We start from the raw sequence: 26,961 nt of genomic DNA on the forward strand, positions 1-26,961 counted from the left end.
AAAAAGCTAATTAAAACAGAAATGGAACTTGAATAGACCATTCTCCAAAGAAGATATACAAATAGCCAACAAACACAGGAAAAGATGTTCAACATCATTAGTCATGAGGGAAATGCATATTGAAACCACAGTAGTACCATTTGGATTGCTAACGTTTTAAATACGAAAATGAGTCGAAAAGGTTGTGGGGAAATAAGAACCCCTGGACATTTCTGGTGTGCATTTAAAATGTCATTGTGGGAAACAGTTTGACAGTTCCTTAAAATGTTAAACTTAGAATTATAATATGATCCAGCAATTCACTCCTAGGCAAAAGAATTGAAATCAAGGATCAAACAGATGTGAATGAATGGTCATAGTAGAACTATTCACAATAGCCAAAAGGTGGAAACACCCCAAATATCCATTACAGACAAATGAATAAACAAAGTGTAATACTGATATATCCAGAAAACGAATATTATTCAGCCATAAAAAGGAATGAAGTGCGATACATGTTATAATACAGGTGGAAGAAGCCAGACACAAAACCCAGCATATTGTACACTTCCATTTCTATAAAATGTCCAGAATAGATATGTCCATTGAGACAGAATGCAGATTGGCAGTTGCCAGGGACTGAGGGGAGAATGGGGAGCATATTGCTTAATGTCTGTAAGGCTTCCTTTTCGAATGATGAAAATATTTTGGAACTAGAAAGATGTGGTGGTTGCACAACACTACAAGTGTACTAAATGCCACTGAATTGTTCACTTTAAAATCATTAATCTTGGCCCTGGCCAGTTGGCTCAGTGGTAGAACATCGGCCTGGCATGCAGGAGTCCCGGGTTCGATTCCCGACCAGGGCACATAGGAGAAGCGCCCATCTGCTTCTCCACCCCTCCTCCTCTCCTTCCTCTCTGTCTCTCTCTTCCTCTCCCGCAGCCAAGGTTCCATTGGAGCAAAGTTGGCCCGGGCGCTGCGGATGGCCTCTGCCTCAGGCGCTAGACTGGCTCTGGTTGCAGCACAGCGATGCCCCAGATGGGCAGAGCATCACCCCCTGGTGGGCATGCCGGGTGGATCCCAGTAGGGCGCATGTGGGAGTCTGTCTGACTGCCTCCCCGTTTCCAACTTCAGAAAAATACAAAAAAAACAAAACAAAGATCATTAATCTTAATGTGATGTAAATCTTACCTCAAAAAGTAATAAAAAAAAAGATATTCTGGGGGTAATTTAATCAGAAGCAGTTTTTTTAAAAAGTTCACTCCTTCTCCCCTCTCTCTATAATATATTTATATAATATTAGATTATTTTCTTGCTTTGGGGTGAACATTACTTGTTTCCTAAAAAATTAAAATATTTCATTATGAAAGAAGTAATTCTCAGAGTACAAGTGATCACCATGCTCCATGGGAAGGCCATGCCCAGGTAACACCTCCCTCACCAATATCACTTTGCCAAGAAAGGCACTGGCAACCTGCTCTTGTCCTTAACAGCAGGCTGTCACTTATCTCAAGTGCAGCTCTGAGTCATGCACTTGAATATTTTGGACCACACATGTTGATTTGATAAAGTTTAATTGTAGCACCTTTAAAAAATTCTTATGAATTTATATCGTAAAGTTTTACATACGCATAATCTAATTCCATCTGAACATCCATATAAGAATGGAAATAGAAAATAAAAATACCCCTTCTTCTCACACCTACAGCAATATTAATTTTTTTTTAATTTATGCATGCACACATCCACAAAACTTTACAATTATAAAGGTGAATTTTTGACAAAAATATTATGGTGTTGTATATTTTTCTTAATTTTATGGACACTTTCCCTGTCTTCTGAAAGTGTTTTTAATGTAGAGTTGCACCATAACTTGTTGTGGACTGTTAATGGCAAAAAGCCATTATAGATTCGAGGCTTGGCAGGGGGCTAAGTTCTCCCCCCCTCCATCTCCATATTTGGCTTTGATGCTGAGTATTTGCACCTACTCCACTTGCTTCCTTGGGTTGCAGGAAGCAATATACATGCCCTTCCTCTGACTCTTTGTTTGTTTCAGATGTTTGTAAATTTCACTAATGTATCCTGTTTTTGCCTTGGGAGAGTTCCTGTCTTAGCCTTTGATGTGCAACTTTGTATCAGGTCCTTGATTTGCATAGGTCTATATAATAAAGCGAACTGGGGCTGTGAGGGACTCAGATGCTGCCAGGCAGTTTGAGGAGTCCTCCCGGTCCCATCGGTTTTGTTCTGACAAAGTGTGTTTCCTTAATTCCGCACCATTATTTGGAGCTGCGCTGGTCCGCGGCAAGTGGCGCCTGAACAGAAGACTTGAGTATGAGTACGAGGAAACTAAAACTGAAGGAAGGTGACGGAACTCCCCAAAGTGAAGTGCGCACAGTGAGTAAAGAAAGTTTTTGGGGAAAGTGTAGTTGGGAGTAAAAGATTATGGGACAGATAGGGTAAAAAATAAGGGACCTTTTTGTAAAAATGTTTCCATATGAAGACAAATCATTGTCTGAAGAGTATCAGGGTGAGCCAGAAACAGAGGGATGTGAATACAAGGATAACTTGGAGTCTGAGGATGACAGGGGGGATGAAAAATCCGTGGCTATGGCTGCCTTAGCCGGGGGCCTCCGCTGCCCTCAGTTCCTTCCTACATTCAACCCTCTGCTCCTCCGTTCCCTTATCAGGCTGATTACCAGGCTCGAAATGTAGGGGAAACAGTAAATGATGGCTTTACCTATTTTCCTGTTGTAGAAAGACAGGATGATACAGGGAGACTAGTGCGAGAACATAAACCTGTACCTTTTAAAACTCTGAAAGAGCTTAAACTTGTTTGTGTTCAGTATGGGCCTACTGCCCCTTTTTCACTTGGTTTATTAGATACTATTAGGGCAAACGCTCTTCCCCCAAATGACTGGAAGGTGATTGCCTGTGCTTGTCTTTCTGGCGGTGATTATTTGCTGTGGAAGTTGGACTTTCATGAAGGGGCTGTTGAGGTAAGGGAGAAATCTCAGCATAGCCAACCTGAGCTGCCAGTTACAGTGAATATAGAATTTGAGAATGGATAGGAGACGCAGGTATTAGGGTAATTACAGCTTTTTCTGTCATGGGCTGATTTTCTTTAATGTTTTGACTGCAGTCTTCTGAACTATCATTTCATTTCTTTCTTGTTCTTTGCCTAGAGGTTGAGGCGGGGGACCTGTGTTGGATCTGACTATGGAAAATATCCCAGCAGCTGCCGAGAACAAATTTTCTCGGGGAGATTTTGTTTAGTCACATCCTTCAGTCCCTCTGTCAGAAAATGCCCTAATATGAGGCAGGCATCTTTCTAATCTGGATGTACTCTGAAATCCCGGGTTTCTCTCTGGTTTGTCTGGTTCGTCTGATTCTTGTTTCTGTTTAGTCTTTGTTTAATGTTGTCAAAATGTGTCTGTTTTTAAGGCCTGAATTAAGGTTTTTTTGCATGCAAAAATTGGAAATGCTAGCTCTAATATTTAGAAAAAATAAAATGTTTTTAGAATTTGTAAGGAGCGCTCATTTAAATTTAAATAGAATAGAATGTAGATCCTTAAGTCTTACTAATTTGGCTAGTGCATTGTGAGGTATGTTCAGAGTTAGGAGCCAAATAGCAGCTTAAGTATTAGGAAACTCCTGCAAATCTTTGTCATGCTCTTTTTACTTTAAGTTTTTTGAATACTGATGTACAAGGTCATTCAGCAGCAGAGAGACTCTGGAACCCTGCAAGGAAAGCCTTCCCTGAAGTGCGATGGAGGGTCCCACTCACAGGAATCTGGCAAGGGCCAGACCCTGTTCTCTTATGGGGCCGAGGATATGTGTGTGTTTTTCCTAGGTCTGCTGAAGCTCCTCGGTGGATCCCTGAACAACTGGTGAGACACCATGATTCTAGATGAGAGACTCATTTCACAAGAGCAATTGTATGAGGCTTATTTTACTACGCTCTCTTCCCTTTCTCAATTATTATTACTTAATTTTTTTGTGTGTTTTAGATCATTTTATTTCTTTCCTGCTCCATTGCCTGAAAAGAAGGCGAAAGGGGGGGCCTGATTTGGGTGTTGCTGAACAGAAATCTCATACGGCCGTCTTGAGATTTTTCGAGAGAGATTACTGTTTAGTATATATCCTTATTACATTCCTATTAAAGTAGCCCTACTTAAGATCAAGCAGGCCATAGTTTAATCTCTAAAACCCCGGGTTTCACTCTTGATTTGTGTGATTGTATGTGAAGTCTTTGTTTAATGTCTAAGTGTTTTTGTTTATAAGGCCTGAATTAAGTCCTTACATGAAAAGTAATGATGATAATAGTTTTGGAAGTGCCGGCTGTAGTATTGAAAACAAAATGGAATAATTTCATTTCCCTATATAAATATAATTTTGTTTGGAATAAGTAGAGCGCGCTCATTTTGGATCCAAAAGACTTGCTGGTTTGGCCAGGCTGCTCCAGGCCGCAAGTGAAAGGCTTGAAGCAGCATAGATTTACATAATAAAAGTGTAAAGATTTTTTTTTTACTATAGGAGAATAATGAAGATCATACTGGGATTTTTCAGTTTTGATATGTACTCTTTAAGGTACCTGTTAATTAATATTAAGGGGGTGTTTTGATAAGTGTGGGAATGTTGCTTGAAGGTGCATTTACTCTATTTTTGTTAAAAGTTAACAAAATCAAGAATTTCTTGCAATAAAGTGTGCTTAACATTTGCTTGAAGATCAATTGTAAATAATATAAAAAGAAAGGGGGGGGTCATGTCCTGGAGCCCCTGCTGGTCTACCCTATCATGCTTTTTACATCAGTTTCTTTTGAATGCTGATGTACAAGAGATGCCAATTTTTTTTGTCCTGCAAACTACTACCCCTTTTTTACTTTTATTTGATTCCAGCTAATAACACTGTTTTGTTCTTTTCTGAATAGCTCCAGATATATAGGCAGATAGGGACTCTCAAGCCCCTCAGCGAGATCTTCTGAGCATGGCTTTTAAGGTATCAAGAGGCAAAAAAAAAAAAAAAAAAGCCCAAAGGAGATCAGGAAAAATACTAGCTCTTGGCATATGCCCTTAGAGGCTCCAACACTCCAACTGGAACTTCATCAGGGCCCTGCTTCAATAATGGAAAGGAAGGTCATTTAAGCCAAAGCCTGCCAGGCTTACATGCCTTTGCTGTGAGGAAACAGGGACACTGGAAGGTAGGCTTCCCCCTCACTCCTCTAAGGAGCAGTCTCTTCCAGCCCTGCTCCAGCCACCTGTGACCTAACCTTGCCCAGAATACTGGGATTTGCCACTGAAGGCTAAAAGGTGCCCAGGGCCATCGGCCCCTTCTACGACACTGTGGATGAGCCTGGGGTATTTCTTCCAAGTAGCCGGTAGACTGGTCTCATTTACACAAGGGCCATTTAACTAGGTCTTGCCTGAATATTCAGGTTTTTTATTCTTCCCTCGAAGATCTCTGTTGTGGGTATTGATAGTCCTGTTTTCTGCTGCTTTGATTAACATATAGTCTTTCCTTTATTCCTCCTGCCTCAATGCCCCACTCATAGTTTAGGCTAGGACCTACTCCTAATTCAGAGCTCCTTTTTTCCTTTTTTGCCAACTTACAAATTTACCTCTGCCACCCAGCTTAGTGTATCCCAAGGTTCTCCTCACCACCCCATGGCTGTAAAGCTCCAGTATAGGACCCCTGGGTTCATCTTTCCAGTTTAAAGAAAACAGAAGCTCTGTCTTCGTGCGTGCTGCAGATGGCTTTTCCTGTCTACCTAAGCAGCGGTCATTGGGACTTTGACGCTAACTGCAGAGTGTGGAAGTGTGACAGCAATTCCAGTGCCATGTAGACTTCTCCTGAATGTGGACTTTTCCTGGACTCCTGCTCCTGTGACAATTTTTGATGGACTGAACTGGGGTTGGAATGCATTTGCAGAGATTTGGAATGGTGTTGGTGCCAACTTGGACTTGGTGAACACTTTAAGGACATTACTCTTTTATAGATTCTTGTTGTATTATTAGCTTAAAGAGTTTGCTTAAAGGCTTTAATCACTGTGATGTATTAGTATACTTGTTTTTGGGTATCTGTTAGCATTGGCTATACTAATTTTGCATTTGTTCTGTATTTTTTCCATCTGCCTCCAAATTAGAAAATCAGATCAGTGCAAATCTCAGCACACAAATTAAAAAGAAAAGGGGGATATGTTGTGGACCGTTAATGGCAAAAAGCCATTATAGATTCGAGGCTTGGCAGGGGGGTAAATTCTCCCCCCTCCATCTCCATATTTGGCTTTGATGCTGAGTATTTACACCCACTCCACTTGCTTCCTTGGGTTGCAGGAAGCAATATACATGCCCTTCCTCTGACACTTCGTTTGTTTCAGATGTTTGTAAATTTCACTAATGTATCCCCTTTTTCCTTGGGAGAGTTCCTGTCTTAGCCTTTGATGTGCAACTTTGTATCAGGTCCTTGATTTGCATAGGTCTATATAATAAAGCGAACTGGGGCTGTGAGGGACTCAGATGCTGCCAGGCAGTTTGAGAAGTCCTCCCAGTCCCATCGGTTATGTTCTGACAAAGTGTGTTTCCTTAATTCTGCACCGTTATTTGGAGCTGCGCTGGTCCGCGGCAATAACTTACGAAACAGAGCTTTTGCTTTATACATCTAGTTGTTTCCCAATATTCTGTAATCTAGTTTTTCATTGAGCTCCATTATAGCCATTTCTTCATTCATAGTTACATTCCCTTTTTTTTTTCTTTCTTTCTTTCTTTTTTTAATTTTTTTTAATTTTTCTGAAGGGAGAAGCAGGGAGACAGAGAGACAGACTCCTGCATGCGCCCAACAGGGATCCACCTGGCAAGCCCACTAGGGGGTGATGCCCATCTGGGGCCACTGCTCGGTTGCAACCAGAGCCATTCTCAGCACCCAGGCCAACGTTGCTCCAATGGAGCCTTGGCTGTGGAAGGGGAAGAGAGAGACAGAGAGGAAGGATAGGGGGAGGGGTGGAGAAGCAGATGAGCGCTTCTCCTGTGTGCCCTGGCCGGGAATCGAACCTGGGACTTCCACATGCTGGGCCAACGCTCTACACTGAGCTAACGGGCCAGGGCCCATAGTTACATTCTTAAAAAATAAAAGTCCTGCCCTGGCCGGTTGGCTCAGCGGTAGAGCGTCAGCCTGGCGTGCGGGGGACCTGGGTTCGATTCCCGGCCAGGGCACATAGGAGAAGCGCCCATTTGCTTCTCCACCCCCCCCTCCTTCCTCTCTGTCTCTCTCTTCCCCTCCCGCAGCTGAGGCTCCACTGGAGCAAAGATGGCCCGGGCGCTGGGGATGGCTCCTTGGCCTTTGCCCCAGGCGCTAGAGTGGCTCTGGTCGCGTCAGAGCGACGCCCCGGAGGGGCAGAGCATCACCCCCTGATGGGCAGAGCGTCGCCCCCTGGTGGGTGTGCCGGGTGGATCCCAGTCGGGCGCATGCGGGAGTCTGTCTGACTGTCTCTCCCCGTTTCCAGCTTCAGAAAAATACAAAAAATAAATAAATAAAATAAAATAAAAGTCCTGGGATGGGAAATAGATAATCAAAGGAAAATTTGGAAGTTTTTGATATGTTTTGGTAATTTGCCTTCTTGGAGTTTATTCAAATTTCCCTCCAACAGCAGTGTAGAAGACTGTGCCCTCCTCTACACTCTTGGCAAAATGGGGGCTTTTTCTTCTGTTGCCAATTGTACTATCTTATATGTTTTTACATTTTATTTTTGATCAGACAATAACATAATATGGTTTAAATAGGAAAGGAACCAAAGTGTGTGCAGGGGAAAGCCTCCTGCCAAGTATACACCTTCTCTCTCCAGGGGCGACCAATATTAGTTTCTTGTGTTTTCTCAAAAAAAAAATGTATGCTTTCACACATGATAGCAGTCTCAACGTCCTGTCTGGACTTGCCCTTATCGATCTGCCTTCAACACAGACAGCCTCTTCATTCCTTTCAGACCATGCTTTTCTATTGTTGAACAACAGATACTTAAACACCCATTTGCTGGTCCAGGTGGCCTTTAACCTTTTGCTATTACAGATAATGTATGTGTGAATTACCTTGCAACTCTATTACTTTGTATGTGCAGAAGTGTGTGAGTGTGTGTGTGTGTGTGTGTGTGTGTGTGTAATTTAAATTTCTGGGTTACTGCGTTCAAGGATTTAAAAATTTTTTTTTAATATTATCAGAAAAATAAAAAAAGAAATGAAGAAGAGAACAAATAAAAAAATTAGATAATTTTGTGAGTCTGGTGGTTATTAAATGGTGGGAAATGTCACATGTTTTTCCCAGACTGCACATCTCTGAAGTTTCTGGTTTTCTTTCAATAGCTCTCTCATTTCTTTAAGGGGTTAGAGATTTCAAAAGAGTAGGGCAGGAAAAAGAATGGGCGCTAACAACCCGATAGCAGACCTGCTTCCTATCCTACAACAGCTGCTTTGCCATCAGCTGAATTCCAGGAAGGAGGAGCAAATACCTTAGACTGGGGAACGCTGAGCCTTTGAGCCTTGGAGCTGATGTGACACATTGTCTCTTCAGAAATATAAAAGGGCAATATGTGTAGAGTTGGAAAATAATTTTCCAGAGATTGGATCATCTACAAAACAAAGAATTAAAACTTCCAAACATCAGTTGACGTGACATTATTTAACAGTGAATTTCTGTGGCAAAGTTGATTTCACTTATTTTAAGTAAACATTTTTTAAAATGATGAGCAAACAGCAAAGTACACAGATCATAACCATATAGTTTGATGAATTTTCACAAAGTGCACACACTGCCGTAACCAGCACCAAGATCAACACCAGATTCCCAGGAGCCCCTAGAAATCACTACCCCCCCCCAAGAGCAACCATTTTCTATCATCAGTGATTAAGTTTGTCTATTTTTAACATTATTTAAGTGTAAAGTGTAGAATTCACTTTTCTGTATCTGATTCTTTTTACTCAATATCATATAGAATTCAGCCATGACTTTATTTTTCTTTCTTTTCTATGGCCTCCTTCATTCCACAAATGTTTACTGAACACCTGCTGTAAGCCAGGCATTATGCTAAGCACTGGGCACACAGTGGCAATGAGGCAGACAATGTTTTTGCTCTCCTAGAATGTTTGTAGGAAGATTGTCTTCCTACTCTGAAAATTAATGTCCGAGAATTTAAAAGTCATTACTTTCCAGGGAGACAACTGAGGTTTGTCAACACAGGTTAACTCCAAAGTACCTGCATGTCTAAAATGTCACAGATAGGGCCAGGCTACAAAGAGCTTCAGTGGAGTTCCACATCTTTGCTCACAGAGTCTCCCAGCATCCTTTAGCTGCTCTAGAGGCAACAAAGGCCAACAAAATAAAAATCTAGGTTGCATTTTCAGTCACATTCCAAAACAGCTGCTTGATTGAATAACTACAACATGTCTGCCAGACAACACTCTGGAGAAGGAAGTTGTCGGTATTTTTTTTTCTTAATTTTTTAATGGGTGTACAACTGTGAACTGGGTTTTTTTTTTAATTTTTTATTTATTCATTTTAGAGAGGAGAGGGGGAGAGAGAGAGAGAGAGAGAGAAGAGACAGAGAGAGAGAAGGGGGGAGGAGCTGGAAGCATCAACTCCCGTATGTGCCTTGACCAGGCAAGCCCAGGGTTTTGAACCGGCAACCTCAGCATTTCCAGGTTGACGCTTTATCCACTGCGCCACCACAGGTCAGGCTAAGTTGTCGGTATTTTTGAAATGCTATTTCAAACACGCTGGTTTTGCAGCATAATTCCTAGGAGAGTAATGGCCAGTAGTGTTTTTTATTCTTTGAAGTCACAGTTTCTGCCCTTTTTTCAGTTTAGGAATGGGTTGGGAGATACACTTCATGTGGTCAGTAAGGTCCTGATGTGAACCCAGGGTCAGGGGTGTCGATATGAAGTGGATAAGTCACACCTGAGCTTCTGGAAAACAGCATCTTGGCCCTTAACAACAAGGAAGTCTGGTCAGGCTGCGCAGGTCTTCCCTCCGTCTGCGTCACAGAGCCCCGCACACAGCCTGCCAGCGGGTGGCCGCCCTCCGGGGCCTGAGGGCGGGCCTGGTCTTCCTCGTTCCTCTTCGTTCCCCAGTCTCTCGGCTGGTCTCTCTTGCCGGTCATCTCAAAGGTTGACGTCCTAAGGTCTCTGGTCTTGGCCCTCTCTTGTTTCTCCACGTCTCTTTCCCATGGTCAGAAACTCTCATCCCTAACTGCACATTAGAAAGAACTGGGGAACTTCTAAATTGAGCAGTGCCCAGGCCCACAGCCCAGAGGTTCTGTGTTGGTCTGCTGTGAGGAGGGTGACGGGTACTTAATCTCATGGCTTTCCATGTGACACTGATGTGAGGCTAGAATGAAGCACCATTGCCTAGGTCCTTCAAGTTGGGTCTCTGACCAGCAGTGTCAGCATCCTCTGGAATTTGTTAGATATGGAAAGTCTAGAGTCCAATCTCAGGACTACTTATGGAATAAGAAACTGGACAATGGGGTCCTGTGATATATGTTTCAGTGAGCCTTCTAGGTGATTCTGAAGCATGATAAATGAAATCTGGAAACCACTGACCTGGGTGATGGCATTATAGATCCCTGACTCCATCTATAACCATGTACAGGACTTGCTTTTTTTTTTTTTTTTTTTTTTTTTTTTTTTTTTTTTTGCATTTTTCTGAAGCTGGAAACAGGGAGAGACAGTCAGACAGACTCCCGCATGCGCCCGACCGGGATCCACCCGGCACGCCCACCAGGGGCGACGCTCTGCCCACCAGGGGGCGATGCTCTGCCCATCCTGGGCGTCGCCATGTTGCGACCAGAGCCACTCTAGCGCCTGGGGCAGAGGCCACAGAGCCATCCCCAGCGCCCGGGCCATCTTTGCTCCAATGGAGCCTTGGCTGCGGGAGGGGAAGAGAGAGACAGAGAGGAAGGCGCGGCGGAGGGGTGGAGAAGCAAATGGGCGCTTCTCCTATGTGCCCTGGCCGGGAATCGAACCCGGGTCCTCCGCACGCTAGGCCGACGCTCTACCGCTGAGCCAACCGGCCAGGGCCAGGACTTGCTTTTCCTCATCTCCCTCCTGGACCCTCCCCTGGACACAGCTGCTTGCTGACATTCTACTCCGGCTCCTCTCCAGCATCTCCAATGCCCCCACCCCATTCCCATATTACCAACTATTTTTTTCCTCAGCCTTTTTCATCCCAGTGACTGGTACCAAGTCCTCTAAGTTGCTGGAGGCAGAAATGTGAAATTTAAAAATATTTTAAAATAAGTATTACATGCATGTATCTTAAACCAAGAAGTTTAAGTGAACAGTGAAAATCTCCCTCCTGCCCTTATCCTGTTATGAGCTGAACTATGTCCCCCCAAACTCTTATGTTGCAACCCAATCCCCAGCATGACTATATTTGGAGACAGAGCCTTTACAGAGGTAGTTAGGGTAAAATGAAGTGTGAGGCTCTGATACAACAGGACTCGGGCTCTTGTAAGGAGAGGACAAGACACGGGGAATGTGGTGTGCAAAGGAAAGGCCAAATGAGGACACAGTGAGAAGACAGTCATCTGCAAGCCAAGGAAAGAAGCCTCCGGAGAAAACAATCCTGCAAACACCTTGATCTTGACCTTCCAGGCCCCAGAACTGTGATAAAATTACTTTCTGTTGTTTATGCCACCCAGTCTGTGATATTTTGTTACGGCAGCCTGTGATAGTTCATTTTATGTGTCAACTTCTTTGGGCCACTGGGTGCCCAGATATTTGATCAAACATTATTTTGTGTTTGAATAAGACAAATTGAGCCAAAATTTATTTAGGAAGATGAACAAATAAATAAAAGAACCAGCTTGAAAAACTTTAAAAATGGGGAACTATGTGGAGAATCTAGTTTTAATACTAGATATTAAAATAGATTATAAATCCTCAATAAATAATTAAGTGATATTGGATTGTGAATGAACAGAAAACCCAATGGAGGAGACTTAAAAATCCAGAAATAAATCAAATTGTGAAAATTTAGTTTCTTACAGATATGGCTTCTGAAACAGTTTGGGCAAATATGGACCACTCAATGCTAAAATAACTTGGTAGCCATATGGCTGAATAGTAGTAATAATAATAAAGTTGAATCTATACCTCATACTTTACTTTAAATACATACTTGAACTATATAAATTGGGTCATAAGTTCAATGTAAAATAAACCAAAACAGATCTGGAATGACACAGTAGCAAATAACAACATTCGAGGCATAAGGAAGGTCTGCTAATTCTGACTCAAAATCCACAAGCCATACAGGAGAAAAAGTTGAAATGTTTAAGTTTATTACAAAAAAAAAAAAACACAAAAAAAAACAAATCCTTCAAGGAAAGAAACAATCAAAATCAAAATTTCTCAAATGAGAATCTGAGAAAAAAATCTTTTCATCTCATAACAGAGAGATCTTCCCTTCAGTTCAAAAGAGAAACCTGGCCCTGGCTGGTTGGCTAAATGGAAGAGCGATGGCCCTGCCATCCTGGGTTCCATTCCCAGTCAGGGCACACAGGAGAAGTGCCCATCTACTTCTCCACTCCTCCCCATCTTACTTCTCTTTCTCTCTCTCTTCCCCTCAGCAGCCATGGCTCAATTTGAGCAAGTTGGCCCCAGGCGCCGAGAATGGCTCAGGCACTAAGGAGAGCTCAGTTGCTGAGCAACGGGGCAAGGCTCCAGATGGGTAGAGCATCACCCCCTAGTGGGTTTGCCTAATGGATCCTGGTCAGGGCTCATGAGGTGAGTCTGTCTTTGCATCCCGTTCTTGCACTGAATTAAAAAAAAAACCTGCAAAAGGTGTCAGTTGACAGCTCCTAATAAAGGAAATAGGAATGGTACAGACTTGAGACAAGATAGTCATGATAAAAAATATTCAAACTAAAATATACCAATATCAGTTTTTTAGCTATCAGTTAGGCAAAATCCTAATGAATATAAGTCAATTGCTAAGGCTTTGGAGAACTTTTATATATTGTTATTGAGTGTGTACATAGAACAACCCCTAAGAAAGTAATTTGATATCTATCAAAACTGAAAAATCATATACTCCTTGACCCAGCATTCTGTATTTTATACATCAAGTGCTTTTCTGCATGTGGAAAATGAAATGCACAATATTCTTCATTGATAGCAGTATCATTTCTAATGGCAAAAAATCACAAACTGATGATGTAAACTATAGAGAACTGATTTTTAAAACACTGATGTGGGTGAATTGGTATTGCCTACTATAACCAACACTTGCTTTTTGTGACTCTGCCTCTTACCCAGAGCCCAACAGTAGCTGAGGTTTATTCCACTTATGCTTGCCGTGAATGCTGCTGATATGGGCAGCTGGACCTCTTGTTTTGCCAACATCTGACAGGATTTGGCAAGGCACTAATAGCTAGGCTTACATTTCAGGAAGCATCCTATTTTATGTTACTGATGTCAATTAATCCAAAGGCAGTACATGGTGAATATACCATTTATAACTGGGATTGAGTTGATGTCACACCATCTCACTACCAGGTCAAGGTAGTACATATACTACATCTACATCCTTGCATATTAGTTTGGAAAATGAAATATTTTTTTTCCTGCCTCTAGTCCCTCTCCATTCGCCTTGGTAGTCACAGTAGCTGAGATATTTTGAATCATTCTCTGAAAAAGTTTGTTGTAGAGGGCCCCCACTTAAGCTCACTGTGGGAAATTGAAATCCTACACCCTTTTATAATTCCAGGCCAAGGTTCTTGACCATATGCTGTTTTTAATCAAGGACCACAACATACCTTGGACAACACAAAGACATTGAGCTAACCTCAGGGCCACAGCAGTTTAAAAGAATGGTTATAACAATAAGACCACTGAAGGCCAGTGTTCCCAAGAGGCAGTCCTGTAAGTTAGGTGAGTGAGTGGTATGGCGTGCAGAAAGACACTGTCCTCAAGCCCACCCTATCTGATGTCCAGAATCCAAGCATACGTGACTGACATACTAAACCAGCCATCCTACTGACCTTTTTCTCCATTTGGCCCAATACCTGAACTCCACTAATGTCTGAATTTCCACTTTCTGATTGCATCCCTAAGCATCACAATTTATCCTATATTAAGCTTAATAAAGCATAAATGCATATGACAGTCAGTATAATGTCATGGTTTAAAAGTATGGACCCTGAAATCAGAAATCCTGGCTTTGAATATCCACTCAGCAACTCACTAGCTGTGCAGCCTGGGGCAGGCAGCTTGTCCTTCCCTGTGCCTCCATTTCCTCTTCTGAAAAGTGGGGCTAATGGCATTCCTGTTCTGTTGGCTGTCAGGTCTGAATATAGTATCATACGTTTTGCCTACAAATAGGAAGCAATTACTGAGGTTTATCTTTATTATAATAAATACCTTTAGGACAGACACCTCGTTAAGCATTATCTGGTGGAAGTAATTATTTTTTTGTATGTGTAAAAATTGTTTATCATACAAAAAGTTTCTTTATGTTTTATAGTTATTTTTAAAATTCTGCCAAATAAAAAGATTAATGGTTGAAAAACTGCTAAACTGCCTGACCAGGAGGTGGTGCAGTGGATAGAGCATCGGACTGGGAGGAGAAAGATGCAGGTTCGAGACCCTGAGGTCGCCAGCTTGAGCGCAGGCTCATCTGGCTTGAGCAGAGGCTCACCAGCTTGAGCCCAAGGTCGCTGGCTAGAGCAAGGAGTCACTGGGTCTGCTGTAGCCCCCACCCACGGTCAAGGCACATATGAGAAAACAATCAGTGAACAATTAAGGTGCCGCAACGAAGAATTGATGCTTCTCATCTCTCTCCCTTCCTGTCTGTCTGTCCCTATCTGTCCCTCTGTCTGACTCTGTCAAAAAGAAAAATTGCTAAATTGGACTTAATGTGAAATGCTAATTTCAGCAGTGTGAGGGTCAGTAAAAGTGTTTTAAAAAAATGAAAAACATTTTTAAAAGGACCAAGGGCTAACAGCAAAGTTGAGTGTGAAAAGAAAAACACAGTCAAAGAAATACAAGCTCACACAAGGCTTGCTCTCTTTCCCAGGGGACAAAGACTTATAGCCGGGTGGTTGGGGTGGAGGGAGGTGGCCAGGAGAGGGGTGCGGGCTGCCGCACCCTTCTCCTTCACCGGCTCAGTACCCGCTCCTCCTCCCGGGCAGGTGACTCGGTGAGCCGCTGATCCGAACATTCATAAAGCACCTCCTCTATGCCAGCTACTAAGCCAGCACTTTCATCGGTTAGCTCATCCCCACAGCATCCCTGTGAGGCAGGAAGTGATAATTACCCTGATTTCAGGGTATGGAACCTGCCCATAGTGCTGGCCTCCTGCTTGCCATGCTCACAATCCTAAGCAGCCTTGGGGAAAGCCTAGCTCTGAAAGTTTTTACTCTAGGAGAAAAGGAATCTTGATAAGGTTCTGATTAAAGCAGGACTTGTGTCCCATGAGTAAACAATACCGAGAAAGAAGCTGCCTCAGTCATTCCTAAGGTTGCACACGAGTGCATGTGTGTATGCGCATGTCTGTGAGCGTGTGTGAAAGAATAACTTCTATGAATTAAAACAAATACTCGAAACAATTTTGTGGCAATAATTAACTCATTAATTTAAAAAAAATACTTATTACGTGCCTCGTAGGTGTCACCCAGGGATCTAGATGTGAGGGAGACAGATTTGCCCCTTGCCCCATGCATTTTAAATCTAAGAAAAGACACTAAACAACCAAAAGTGTGAAACCAACTTGGACAGGAGAAGTTCAAGACTCAGTGGGCACATAGCACTCTGGTGCATCTCAAAATACACTGAGAGTTAATAGATTCCACACGAGCATTACCTGTAACAACAATCTATGTTGAATGTGCACTTTTAGAAAACGGTGAAACTACTCACACACACTGCATTGCTTCTAATTTAGCTTCAATTTAAGACTGGTTTGGATCTGAGCTAGAAGTCCAGCACTCCTGAATCATTGTGGTTGTGATGTTGAACCTTGTGTCTGAAGGTCTCCTCCCACAGAATACTAGAAAGGGTGAAATAGGATGAGGACTAAAAAGTCTCAAGAGAATATTAGTGGGATTCATTTAGGACTCCAAAGCCTGGAAATAACCAAAGAATGGTGTTCTGGAAGAACAAGTAAGCAAGGAGCAGCTGGTGAGAGAAGAGTGACAGGTTTGCAGAAGTGCTAAGGGTAGTCATGAGCTGTATAAAACCACCTGAAAACTGGAACTTAAAAATAAGCTAAAAATAAGTTATTTAGAACTTAGATTTACTGATTTCAGTGAGAGTAAGGGGGAGAGAGCGAGACAGAAATGTTGAGCTGTTCCTGTATGTACCCTGACCGGGGATTAAGCCAGCAACTTCTGCGCTTTGGGACGATGCTCTAACCAGCTGAGCTATCTGGCCAGGCCAGTAGATACATGGAAAAATGCTCATCTTCACTAGCTGTTAGAGAAATGCAAATCCAAACTACAATGAGATACCTCCTCACACCTGTTAGATTAGCTATTATCAACAAGACAGGTAATAACAAGTGTTGGAGAGACTGTGGAGAAAAAGGAACCCTCATCCACTGTTGGTGGGAATGTAAATTAGTACAGCCATTGTGGAAAACAATATGAAGGTTTCTCAAAAAATTAAGAATAGAGTTACCATATGACCAAGCAATCCCTCTTCTGGTTATCGACCTGAAAATTTTGAAAACATTTATTCTTAAAGACATATGTACCCCTATATTCACTGCAGCATTATTCACAATGGCCAGGATATGAAAACAATCTAAGTGTCCTTCAACTGTTTGGATAAAAATCTGGTGTATACATACAATGAAATACTATTTGGCCATAAGAAAGATATAATTTTGCCATTTGCAACAACATGGATCTTGAGAGTATCATGCTAAATAAATCAGATTGAAAAGGACAAGAAATATGATTTCACTCAACCCTGGGATACAAAACAAAAAGTAACAAATGAACAAGCAAAACAAACTTATAGACACAGACAACAGAAAGCTGGTTATCAGAGGGTAAGGGGGATAGGGATAGGATGAAGAGAGTAAATGGGGTCAAATATATGGTAACAGAGGAGACTAGACTTTGGGTGATGAGCACACAATGGAATATAGTATGTTAGATGTATGAGAGAATTGTACACCTGAAATGTATATAATGTTACTGACCAATGAATTTAATTAGAAAATATACTAGGGTCATTTACCCACATGGCAAGAAAAGATGACACGATTTCTCCCCACTTCTACGCTGCAAACATGAAACTGGATCAGAAATGACACTGGCCAAAGTCACAGAATTCTGCCACAACCAGTTCCCTGCTTGGTGCTTCACTCACTAGAATCCTGTGGTACCATGGGCTTATCTACTCCAGCAACTGCCCGCTGCTGACCACTCAGGAAACTATTCACTTTCCTCTGGCCCCATGGTCTCCATCTCTCATTCAGGGGTGGGTTTTCCCTTTCTGTGGAAATAAATGGCTTTAATTCAAATCACTTTCCTGCTGTTCTGCAAACAAAGTTGCTTGTGATGTCACCCTTCATATTTCCACTGACCAGATTATCTCTGCCTAGTGACTAATGTTACTCCTCACCACCCTGGAATCCAATTTTCATGAAGAATCAGCCAAAGTAGTCTTCCATTTACCTATAGTAACATCCAATTCCTGTAAAGCCTAGGCGAAGAAAGTTGGCTAAAAAGTGTCCCTCTGTTAACTCTAGGTGACCTCAAAAAGCTGTTTCTTTCAGAGCAAACTTTTGTGATGGCCAATTTTGTATAGGAACCACTTTTCCCTCTTAACTCAGGTAACTGTATATTCCTATTTACAGCACCAACCTCCAGAATGCACATGTGTGTATACAGGTAAACAAGAAGTCATTCCATCACAGTTGAACCAATGTACAAGGGTTGTATTTATTCAAAAAACATTTCTTGAGCACCTACTATGTGCCAGACCTATTCTACAATAGGTGCCGAGGAAAAAGTTGTAAAGTATCAATAAAATAACTAAGATATTATCATGAAATACTTAGCATTAGAAAAAGAGTTAGAGCCAAAGAGAAAATATACATAGAAAAGACAATTGAGCCAATTCTCTAGGTGATTTTAGCCACCCTCTTCCAAACCAAAACTACCAGCACTTCTGATCACTTATTCATTATATGTGATAATAATTATGAACTTGAACTAAGCTGCTGAAACAGCAATTGAATGATTTCTCTCACTTACTAGTTAGGGGACCCTTCTCAAATTATTTCACATCCTTAGACCATGATATCCTAATCTGTAAAATCAAATTACTGATACCGCCTGCTCATGGAGCTATTGTAAGAATTAAATTTGTTTATGTTAGCACATGGTGTGGCACGTGATTATTTAGATAGCTAGCTCAATTGTTATATTTGTTTCTTATGATTTCAAACATCTTCCAAAGACACTTCAACAACTGTATACAGATGTAAATTCAGAGGCAGCATAATACACTTAAGAAAGGATTAGTAGACTGACTGAGGATGAGAAATTCAGAAAGTCAGCCTGTTGGTCACCTATGGAAGTCACCGAGATAACTGTACTTTGTATTTTCCTTCCCTAGCAGCTCTTGTGAAATGATTGGAATGTATCAGGAACAATTTTAAACAACAGTAAACAAAATTTATCCTTTAAAACCATATCTTAGAAAGTAAGCTAAAGAGAGAATAAACAAAGGAGGCTCTGTCCCTAAATATAATAATTAGCTTCTCTTTATCAGGAGTGGTTTAAATTAAAATAGAGAAAAATTGTTTAATGGTAAATATAGAAAAGTGCTATTTGTAATCCCTTATAAACTTTTTTTAAGTTGAAGTATAATTGATATATAACATTACATTAGTTTCAGCTGTAGCACATAATGACTTGATATATGGATATACTGTATAATGATCACCACAATAAAGCCATCTCAACACATAGTTACATATTTTCATTTGTAATGAGAACTTTTAAGATCTACTCTCTTAGTAACTTTCAAATCTATAATAAAGTATTATTAACTCTAGAGACCATGCTGTACATTACATTCCCAGGACTTAGATATACTGTATTCCCCATGTATAAGACGCACCTTAATTTTAGGGCCCGAAATTTGGGGGAAAAAAATGTATTGCATCAAGTTACTGAATTCAAGTTTTATTCATCATAAAATTCATACAACTCATCACTGATCACTATCAAAACTCCCAACTATTGGTTTGTCCTCATCTATGTCTGATGACAAATCAACGTCTTCATATACCGCGTCCTCAGTTCCATCTATGGCAGAGGTCGGGAAATGTTTTGGCTGAGAGAGCCATGAGCGCCACGTATTTTAAAATGTAATTCCGTGAGAGCCATACAACAACCCATGTACGTTACACATCATCCAATAAAAATTTGGTGTTGTCCCGGAGGACAGCAGTGATTGGCTCCAGTCACCCTTATCCATGAACATGAGCGGTAGGAAATGAATGGATTGTAATACATGAGATTGTTTTATATTTTTAATGTTATTATTTTTTAATTAAAGATTTGTCTGCGAGCCAGATGCAGCCATCAAAAGAGCCACATCTGGCTCGCAAGCCATAGGTTCCCGACCCCTGATCTATGGCATTTGAAATGCTACAACCACTGTATAAGACGTACCAGTTTTTAGACCCCAAATAATTTGGAAAAGGGTGTGTCCTATACATGGGGAAATACAGTAATGGAAGTTTGTACCTTTGACCACCTTCATCCATTGGGCCCACACCACCTCAAGCAATGACCCTAGGTATTCTCTGTATCTATGAGTTCATTTTCCTTATTTTTTAGATTCCATATATTAAGATCACATGGTATCTGTCTTTCTCTGTATGACTTATGTCACTTGGCATAATGCCCTCAAGGGTCCATCCACGTTGTCACAGATGGCAAGGTTTCCTTCTTCTTGATGATGGAATTATATTTCATTATATATATAATGCGGAATATATATATATATTCCATATTTTCTTTATCCACTCATCTCAGTGGTGGGATTTAGCCGGTTCACACCAGTTAGGCAGAACCAATACCTAATTTTTTGTTGAGTTCGGCAAACCGGTTGTCAAAATGGCACATGTAATCAGGGTTCTCTCTAAGGTGGGCGCAGGGGCAGCCACCCAATGTGGAAATCACAAATTTACATCCTTTACTCTTTTTTAACATTCATCTGTGCAACAGCGTATTCTAAGCTCCCATAGTAATAATGTTCATTCTGTCCAGAGGTGAAATAAATTGATGGAACTATGTTCATAATATTTATTCATTTCATAAAACTCATTATACCTTTGAGTGTTAATTCGCTCGCATTTGTTACTGCAGTAAACAAACACATAACGTAAAGAGAAAAAGTGCCAAACAACCAGGGGTGACAAGCTGTTTTTGGAAATACCTTAAATAACAGTTTTATTGTTTTGCCAGGTATTATTTAATATTTTTTCATTAATATTTTAAAATTCTTATAATCTAGTTTTGTGTACCTCTTTTATTCTTATTTAAGTATTAAATGCATGAAATAATAAACTATCTTTCGGTATATCTTTTTTTATACTTAAAATGGTCATTAGGGCAGAGAACTGGCTGTTAAATTATTTCAATCCCACCACTGACTCATCTGCTGAAAACACTTAGGTTATTCCATGTCTTGGCTATTTTCAATAATGTTGCAGTGAACATGGAGTGCAGTTACTTTTTTGAGTTAGTGTTTTCATTCCCTTCAGATAAATACCCAGAAGTGAAATTACTTGATCATACAGTAGTTCTACTTTTAAAATTTTTTTTGCAAAACTTCTATACCATTACTAACAGTGCACATAGGTTCCCCTTTCTCTACATCCTTGCCAACACATTTCTCATCTTTTCAGTAAAAGCCATCCTAACAGGTGTGAGGTGATAGCTTGTTGTGGTTTTGATTTGCATTTCCCTGGTGATTAGTGAGCACCTTTTCATCTACCTGTTGGCCATCTGCATGTCTTCTTTGAAAAACATTTATTCAGATCCTCTTCCCATTTTTAATCAGATTTTTTTTTCCACTATTGAGTTGTATGAATTCTTTATGGTTTTTTGGACATTAACCCCTTATCTGACTTGCAAATATTTTCTCCCATTCTAATAGATTGCCTTTTCATTTTGTTGCTGATTTCTTTTGCTGTGAAGAAGTTTTTCAGTTTGATGTAGTCCCATTTGTTTATTTTTGCTTTCACTGCTTTTGTTTTCGGTGTCAAATACAAAGTATCATCACCAAGACCCATTTCAGGGACATGATCCCTTATGTTTCTTCTAGGAGTTTTATAATTTCGGGTCTTATATTCAAGTCATTAATCCATTTTGAGCAAATTTTTGTGTATAATATGAGAAAGTGATCCAGACTCATTCTCTTGCATGTGTGTAGCTCACCAGTTTTCTCAACACCATTTATTGAAGGGACTGTCCTTACCCTATTGTATATTCTTGGCTCCTTTGTCATAAATAAATTGACCATGTATGCAAAAGTTTATTTCTGGGCTCTCTATTCTGTTCCATTCACCTATGTCTGTAATTTTATAGTGCAAATTCTAGAATACTTTCCATAAGAATCAGCTAATAGTTTGATTTCTTGATAGTCTTCGGTTCCTTGCTAAGCCTATAGCAACTCCCAGATGCTGTGATTGTGAGAAATTTTACAACATAATGAAAAGAAAGATCACATATTAGAAGAAATGTATTTTAGTGAGTTATTTTGAAGGTTTCAAAGAGACTTAAATGTCACTCCTTAAAAATCTCTTATTGTGTACAATGCAGATGTTGCTGTAGTCCCATTTATTTTTGCTTTTGTTGCCTTTGTTTTTGGTGTCAAAGTATCATCACCAAGACCCGTTTTTAGACACCGTTGTATATACCCATTTGGCCAAAGGCAATAATAGTCTACTTGGATTAACGACTTTTTAAGGATATTCCAGTCTTTCCAAGTTATTTTTCCTTCTACCAGGAAAAATACATGCATTAATATTTCCAGAATAGTGAACCCTTCTAGCATATTGCTACTTGGTCACTGGCATTGGCAATCCTCAGTGCCAGCCTACTAAGCAACAAATTATAGTTTTACTAAAACCTGGGCAAATATACATTAGTCATATCTTAAAAAAAAAAAAAAAAAAAGTCACTTCCTTTCGCTTGAAATGAGCACATCCTGATCTTCCTGAGGACTGGTAAAGAAAAAAGTGCTTTTGAACCATCCAGGATTAAACAATTTACACACACATTCACACACTCACCTACTTGCATTCGCTATCACTAACTTAATTTCTGATTTTCAAATTTGCATACAGGGGGGAGGTAAGTATAGCTTGAAGTGTCCGTTTAGCACTGCTCCAAGCAATCATCTCTGGCAGAATGAAGCGGAAGTGATTTGAGAAAAATCTCTTTCAAGACTGGTGCTTCCCCTCCCGGGCCTGGGCTCTCTTTCCCATTCGTGCCCCACCCCCAGTATCTCTAATCTCTAAACCCCTGGACAGTAAGAGGCGCCAAAGTCTCCGCCCCCTCTCACTGCCAAGAGTGGTTGGTCTTAACCTTTTTTGGGTTAGGATCTACAGAAAACTCTGGACCTTGTTAGAATGGGGACAGAATCTAAAAATGCACAGCTTCAAACCTTTGCAAAAACTTTCAGGAGACCAGGGACTTGAAACACACTTCGAATTGCAATATTAAGAATCCCATCATTGGCCCTGGCCGGTAGCTCGGTTGGTTAGAGCGCCATCCCCCATGCCCGGGTTCCATCCCTGTCAGGGCACACACAAGACTCAACCAATGAATTCATAAATAAGTGGAACAACAAATCAATGTTGCTATCTCTCTCCCCCTTCCTCTCTCTAAAAGTCAATTACAAAAAAGAACCTCATCACTTAAATTCCTGAGTTAGGGCAATTAGACAACAAAGCTCATCCCCAGTGAGACACTAGGAACGGACGCGCTCCAGAACTGAGCACTTTCACTTGTAAGAAACCAAAAAGAGGGGTTAGGGGAAGAAAGAAGAGGGCTGCTGGGGAGGGGGGGGGGGAGAAACAGAAAAGAGACAAAGAGAAAAGGAAAGAGAGAAACGTGACAAATTAGAGGGGTGCAGTGGGAGGGGAAGTAGAGACCGCAGAGGAGGTGGGGTGGAGGAAGGCAGATTCAGAGTGGCTTGGAGACCGAACGAGGAGGAGAAAGGATAGATACGGAAGGGAGAACATAAAGGAGAAAGTAGACAAGAGACCCAGAGACCCAGAGAGAGGCGACGAGCTCTAGGAAAGAGACACCGTACTCTTTTCTCCCTCCCCAGGGCAGGGCGCCTCAGAAAAGCTCATTTCCACGAGGTGCTGTGGACCGCGACCCGCTGCCCCGGAGCTCCGGGTGCCTCTGGCCTCGGCCTCTTGAAGCCGAGAGTCCCGCACTGGCCGGACAGGCAGGGAAACGGTCTGGAAGGAGGCGGTCCGCACTCACTTCGCTTTCTCCTCCCCTCTTCTCCTAGAGGCGGGCACCCGGGGTATTTGAGCGCCGGAGGACCCGCGGCCCCCCCGCCTCCGCCCCCCATTCAAGAAGCCACTCCGCTATCCCCGCCAGCACAGGGCGCCCGCCGCGCCTCAGAGCGCACGTTCCGCGCTTTCTCCTACACGTTCCTTGGACATTATGCGGCCGAGTAGCCGAGCCCCAGTCCTCCTACTGCTACTCCTCCGGCTCCTCCTGCGGCCCGAGCGGCTCAGCTCTCGGCAGGCGGCGGCGTTGCTCAGCCGAGCGCAGACGGGACCCTCGCGGCGAGACCTCAGCGACTCCTAAAGTCAAAAGTTGGCGGCGGGCGCCAGGCTTCGCGCGCTCTACGCGGCCGCTGCCTCGCGTCGCCGCAGTAGCCAAGGAGGGCAGGAGGGAGGGGGTGAGGGCATCGGGGGGAGGGGTGGGGAGCATCATGCAGTTTGTATCCTGGGCCACACTGCTAACGCTCCTAGTGCGGGACCTGGCCGAGATGGCAAGCCCAGACGCCACGGCGGCCGTGCGCAACGGCAGGCTGCACCCGAGGCAAGGTAACAAGGTTCCAGCCCCCGGGACCCCTCCGCCCCTGTCGCCAGGCTCCGCGCCCGGGAGCGGGCACCTCGCAGCGGAAGCCTCTTTCCTTTTCCTAGAAAGAATTATTTCTCGCTTTGCAGCCTCTGCCTTCTTTAGGTCACACCCAGCCAATTTCTAGAGTGACACTGTGGAAGGAACTTATCCCCCAAGCCCTTTGCTTTTAGCCTGATTTCTCCCCTTCTCGACGCTCATGCTCCAAACTACGATAACTGGTGGCAACGGCTAGCGGCGTTTTATTTTATTCAGAGTATTTGTCTGAATGTGCAATTACCTTATGTATTTTGACTTGTTCACTTTTCTGGCTCCTAATGGTGTAACCTCAGCGCCTAGCACAGTTCCTGGCTCTTCCTAGCACACAGTAGGAGCTCAGCAAATATTTGTCCACTCACTGAGGCTGAAGGGGTTGATTCAAATGGGGAAAAGACAACCTGCTGGGGCAAAAAGCTCAGGACAAAGCCCTTACCTTTATTTTAATTTAAAACTTGCGGATAAATGAATTACTGGTTTCTGTGTCTCTGCTTCTCTCTGCAGTGAAATTATTAGAGACTCTGAGCGAATACGAAATCGCGTCTCCCATCCGAGTGAACGCTCTCGGAGAACCCTTTCCCACGAACGTGCACTTCAAAAGAAGGCGACGGAGCATTAACTCTGCCTCTGACCCCTGGCCTGCCTTCTCCTCCTCCTCCTCCTCCTCCACCTCCTCCCAGGCGCATTACCGCCTCTCCGCCTTCGGCCAGCAATTTCTATTTAATCTCACCGCCCATGCCGGATTTATCGCTCCACTGTTCACTGTCACCCTCCTCGGGACGCCCGAGGAGAACCAGACAAAGTTTTATTCCGAGGAGGAAGCAGAACTCAAGCACTGTTTCTACAAAGGCCATGTCAATACCAAGTCCGAGCACACGGCGGTCATCAGCCTCTGCTCCGGAATGGTGAGTGAGCCCCCCCCCCCCCGCCTTCTGAAAGACTTAATTGCTCTCTAACCTAAGACCCTCACTATGCCCAGTCACGACTGTGGCGTTAAGTTTGATATGGAAGTCGTTTGGGTCCTGCGCTTTGGGTGGCTGACGAGAGCGTGTGCGTGCATTCGAGAGGAGCGCACGCGTCCGCCCTCAGGGGGTTCTGAATATTTGGAGCTTTCTAGGGTCCTAACCCAGCTTAGCTGCGCTTTGCCTGACGCCAGGTGGCAGCTTGGAAGTTGGTTTCCGAAGTCGGGGAGTTAGAAGCAAACTCAGCCTCCCAAAAGCAGCTGAATGCAGGGAGGACCCGACTTCTTATTGGTGCGTCTTGAGTCGGGGTATGGGCTGAGGATCACCAGGCTTGGGTCCGGGGAGTTCCTTCGGTGGTCATGGTGTGTTGGCGTTTTACTTAAGGCCCCCTCTTTTTTTTTCACGCGCCAGGAACCCCGAGGCTGAACAGGATTGACAAGGAACAGGTCCCGTCCCCTGAACGGAAGGGTGGGCCTGGAGCTCCGGGGGCGGGGAAGAGGGCGGAGCCTGTCCCAGGCTTTGAATTCGGGTAGAGAGTGGTAGTGGGGTGCGGCGCAGGCCGACTCTGCACCCTGCTGGCGGGGTGGCACGGTGAAGCGTAAATACTGGGAGAGAGCCTGGAGATGTCGACTCTGAGATTTGGGGTTTTTTTGGGCGGCTGTCACCCACAGGGGTTCCCTGAGAATCAGAGGACGGAGACTGCGAGGCACGTTTTCCCAGAAAGGGAGGCCTAGGGGGCGGGGCGGTCACCTACCTGCGCAGCAAAATACAGACTTAGCCGGGGATCCTACCTGCTACTCCGATCCCCTGCTTACAACTTCTCCACAACTTTGCCCTCAAGGAGTTCCTACACGGCATCCGCCCTCTCCCCCCGTGACATTTGAGGATCAGCAATCAGATTCTGACCGGACAGACAGTCCTTGATTTTCTCAAGCGACGTGCTTTGCTGCCGCGCGCGTGTGACGCAGAAACTTTCCTGGGGTCAGGCTCTCCCAGCGCATGGCGCCCGAGTGATGCATTAGTCTTAAGCACCCACACTCCCTAATGTCACCCCCTTTTTTCTTAAGTAGAAGCATGGATACTTACCCGGGGTGCTCAGCTGCCCCCTCTGCGCGCTGCTGTTGTGGATCCGGAGATCCCCATCTGGATGTCGCATCCATCTTCGCCGCTCAACGGTTGAGTCGGGAAGGGAGCTAGGCAAGCGTGGAGGAGGGGAGAGGTTTGGCCTGCTGGAATGCGGGCACGGGAATGATCCCATTTAGCCCCTAGCAAAGAGCCGGGAGCGGCGGCGCCTCGTTGAGATTGTTTGGGGGTGGGCGGAGACGGCAGTATAGCGAAGGCAGATGGGGTGCTGCGGCAAGTCATTGCTGCCTCTAGACCTAGGTAGCACGGGAGCCCAGGAATCCTTCTGTTCTTCGAAAGGTACGGCCCGGGTGGGCATAAATCAGGCTCCGGAACCAAGGGCATCAGAGAGCCAGCAGATCCCCCAATTTCATAACATAACGGATAGGGCTGCGTCTGTACGTCAAGTTTGTAAACAGCCTTTACTCCTCCCCCTCCCCGCCTCCACACCCCGCTGAGTGGCCCTAGCAGTTGTAGGAATATTTTGCTGCGCAGGACCTTAATTTCTATTGGCAATTTTGGGTAGAAACTCGCATGTGGAACTCGAATGGTATAACTTTTAGGGAGCTGAGGGCCAGGACTTAAGAAACGAGACCTAGACCCTGATAACCCAGTTTATATTGCATTTAATTTGCAGTCTGCCTTTTTTGGAGGGTGGTGGGGAGTTCTAACACACATCTTAAATATATACGCGCTTACCTGATCTAGCCTCCAAGCCCTCGCCCCTTTGTCTTCTTTCC

General features: G+C 43.3%; 1 protein-coding gene and 1 long non-coding RNA gene across 2 annotated transcripts in view; one reads left to right on the plus strand and one right to left on the minus strand.

The window, feature by feature from the left end:
- LOC136381923 (uncharacterized) overlaps positions 1-26,585 on the minus strand; it is a 343,049-nt gene extending 316,464 nt beyond the window's left edge. The window contains exon 1 of the long non-coding RNA XR_010747174.1: positions 26,186-26,585. This is a non-coding gene — a long non-coding RNA (uncharacterized lncRNA). The remainder of the gene's footprint in view (positions 1-26,185) is intronic.
- The window catches only part of ADAMTS9 (ADAM metallopeptidase with thrombospondin type 1 motif 9), a 177,490-nt gene continuing 174,481 nt past the window's right edge, over positions 23,953-26,961 (plus strand). The window contains exons 1-2 of the mRNA XM_066350504.1: positions 23,953-24,067; positions 24,642-25,042. Of these exons, the coding sequence (XP_066206601.1) occupies positions 23,953-24,067; positions 24,642-25,042 (516 nt within the window). The remainder of the gene's footprint in view (positions 24,068-24,641; positions 25,043-26,961) is intronic.

The sequence above is a fragment of the Saccopteryx leptura genome, chromosome 10 (genome assembly GCF_036850995.1).
Source record: "Saccopteryx leptura isolate mSacLep1 chromosome 10, mSacLep1_pri_phased_curated, whole genome shotgun sequence".
NCBI classification, from domain to species: domain Eukaryota; kingdom Metazoa; phylum Chordata; class Mammalia; order Chiroptera; family Emballonuridae; genus Saccopteryx; species Saccopteryx leptura.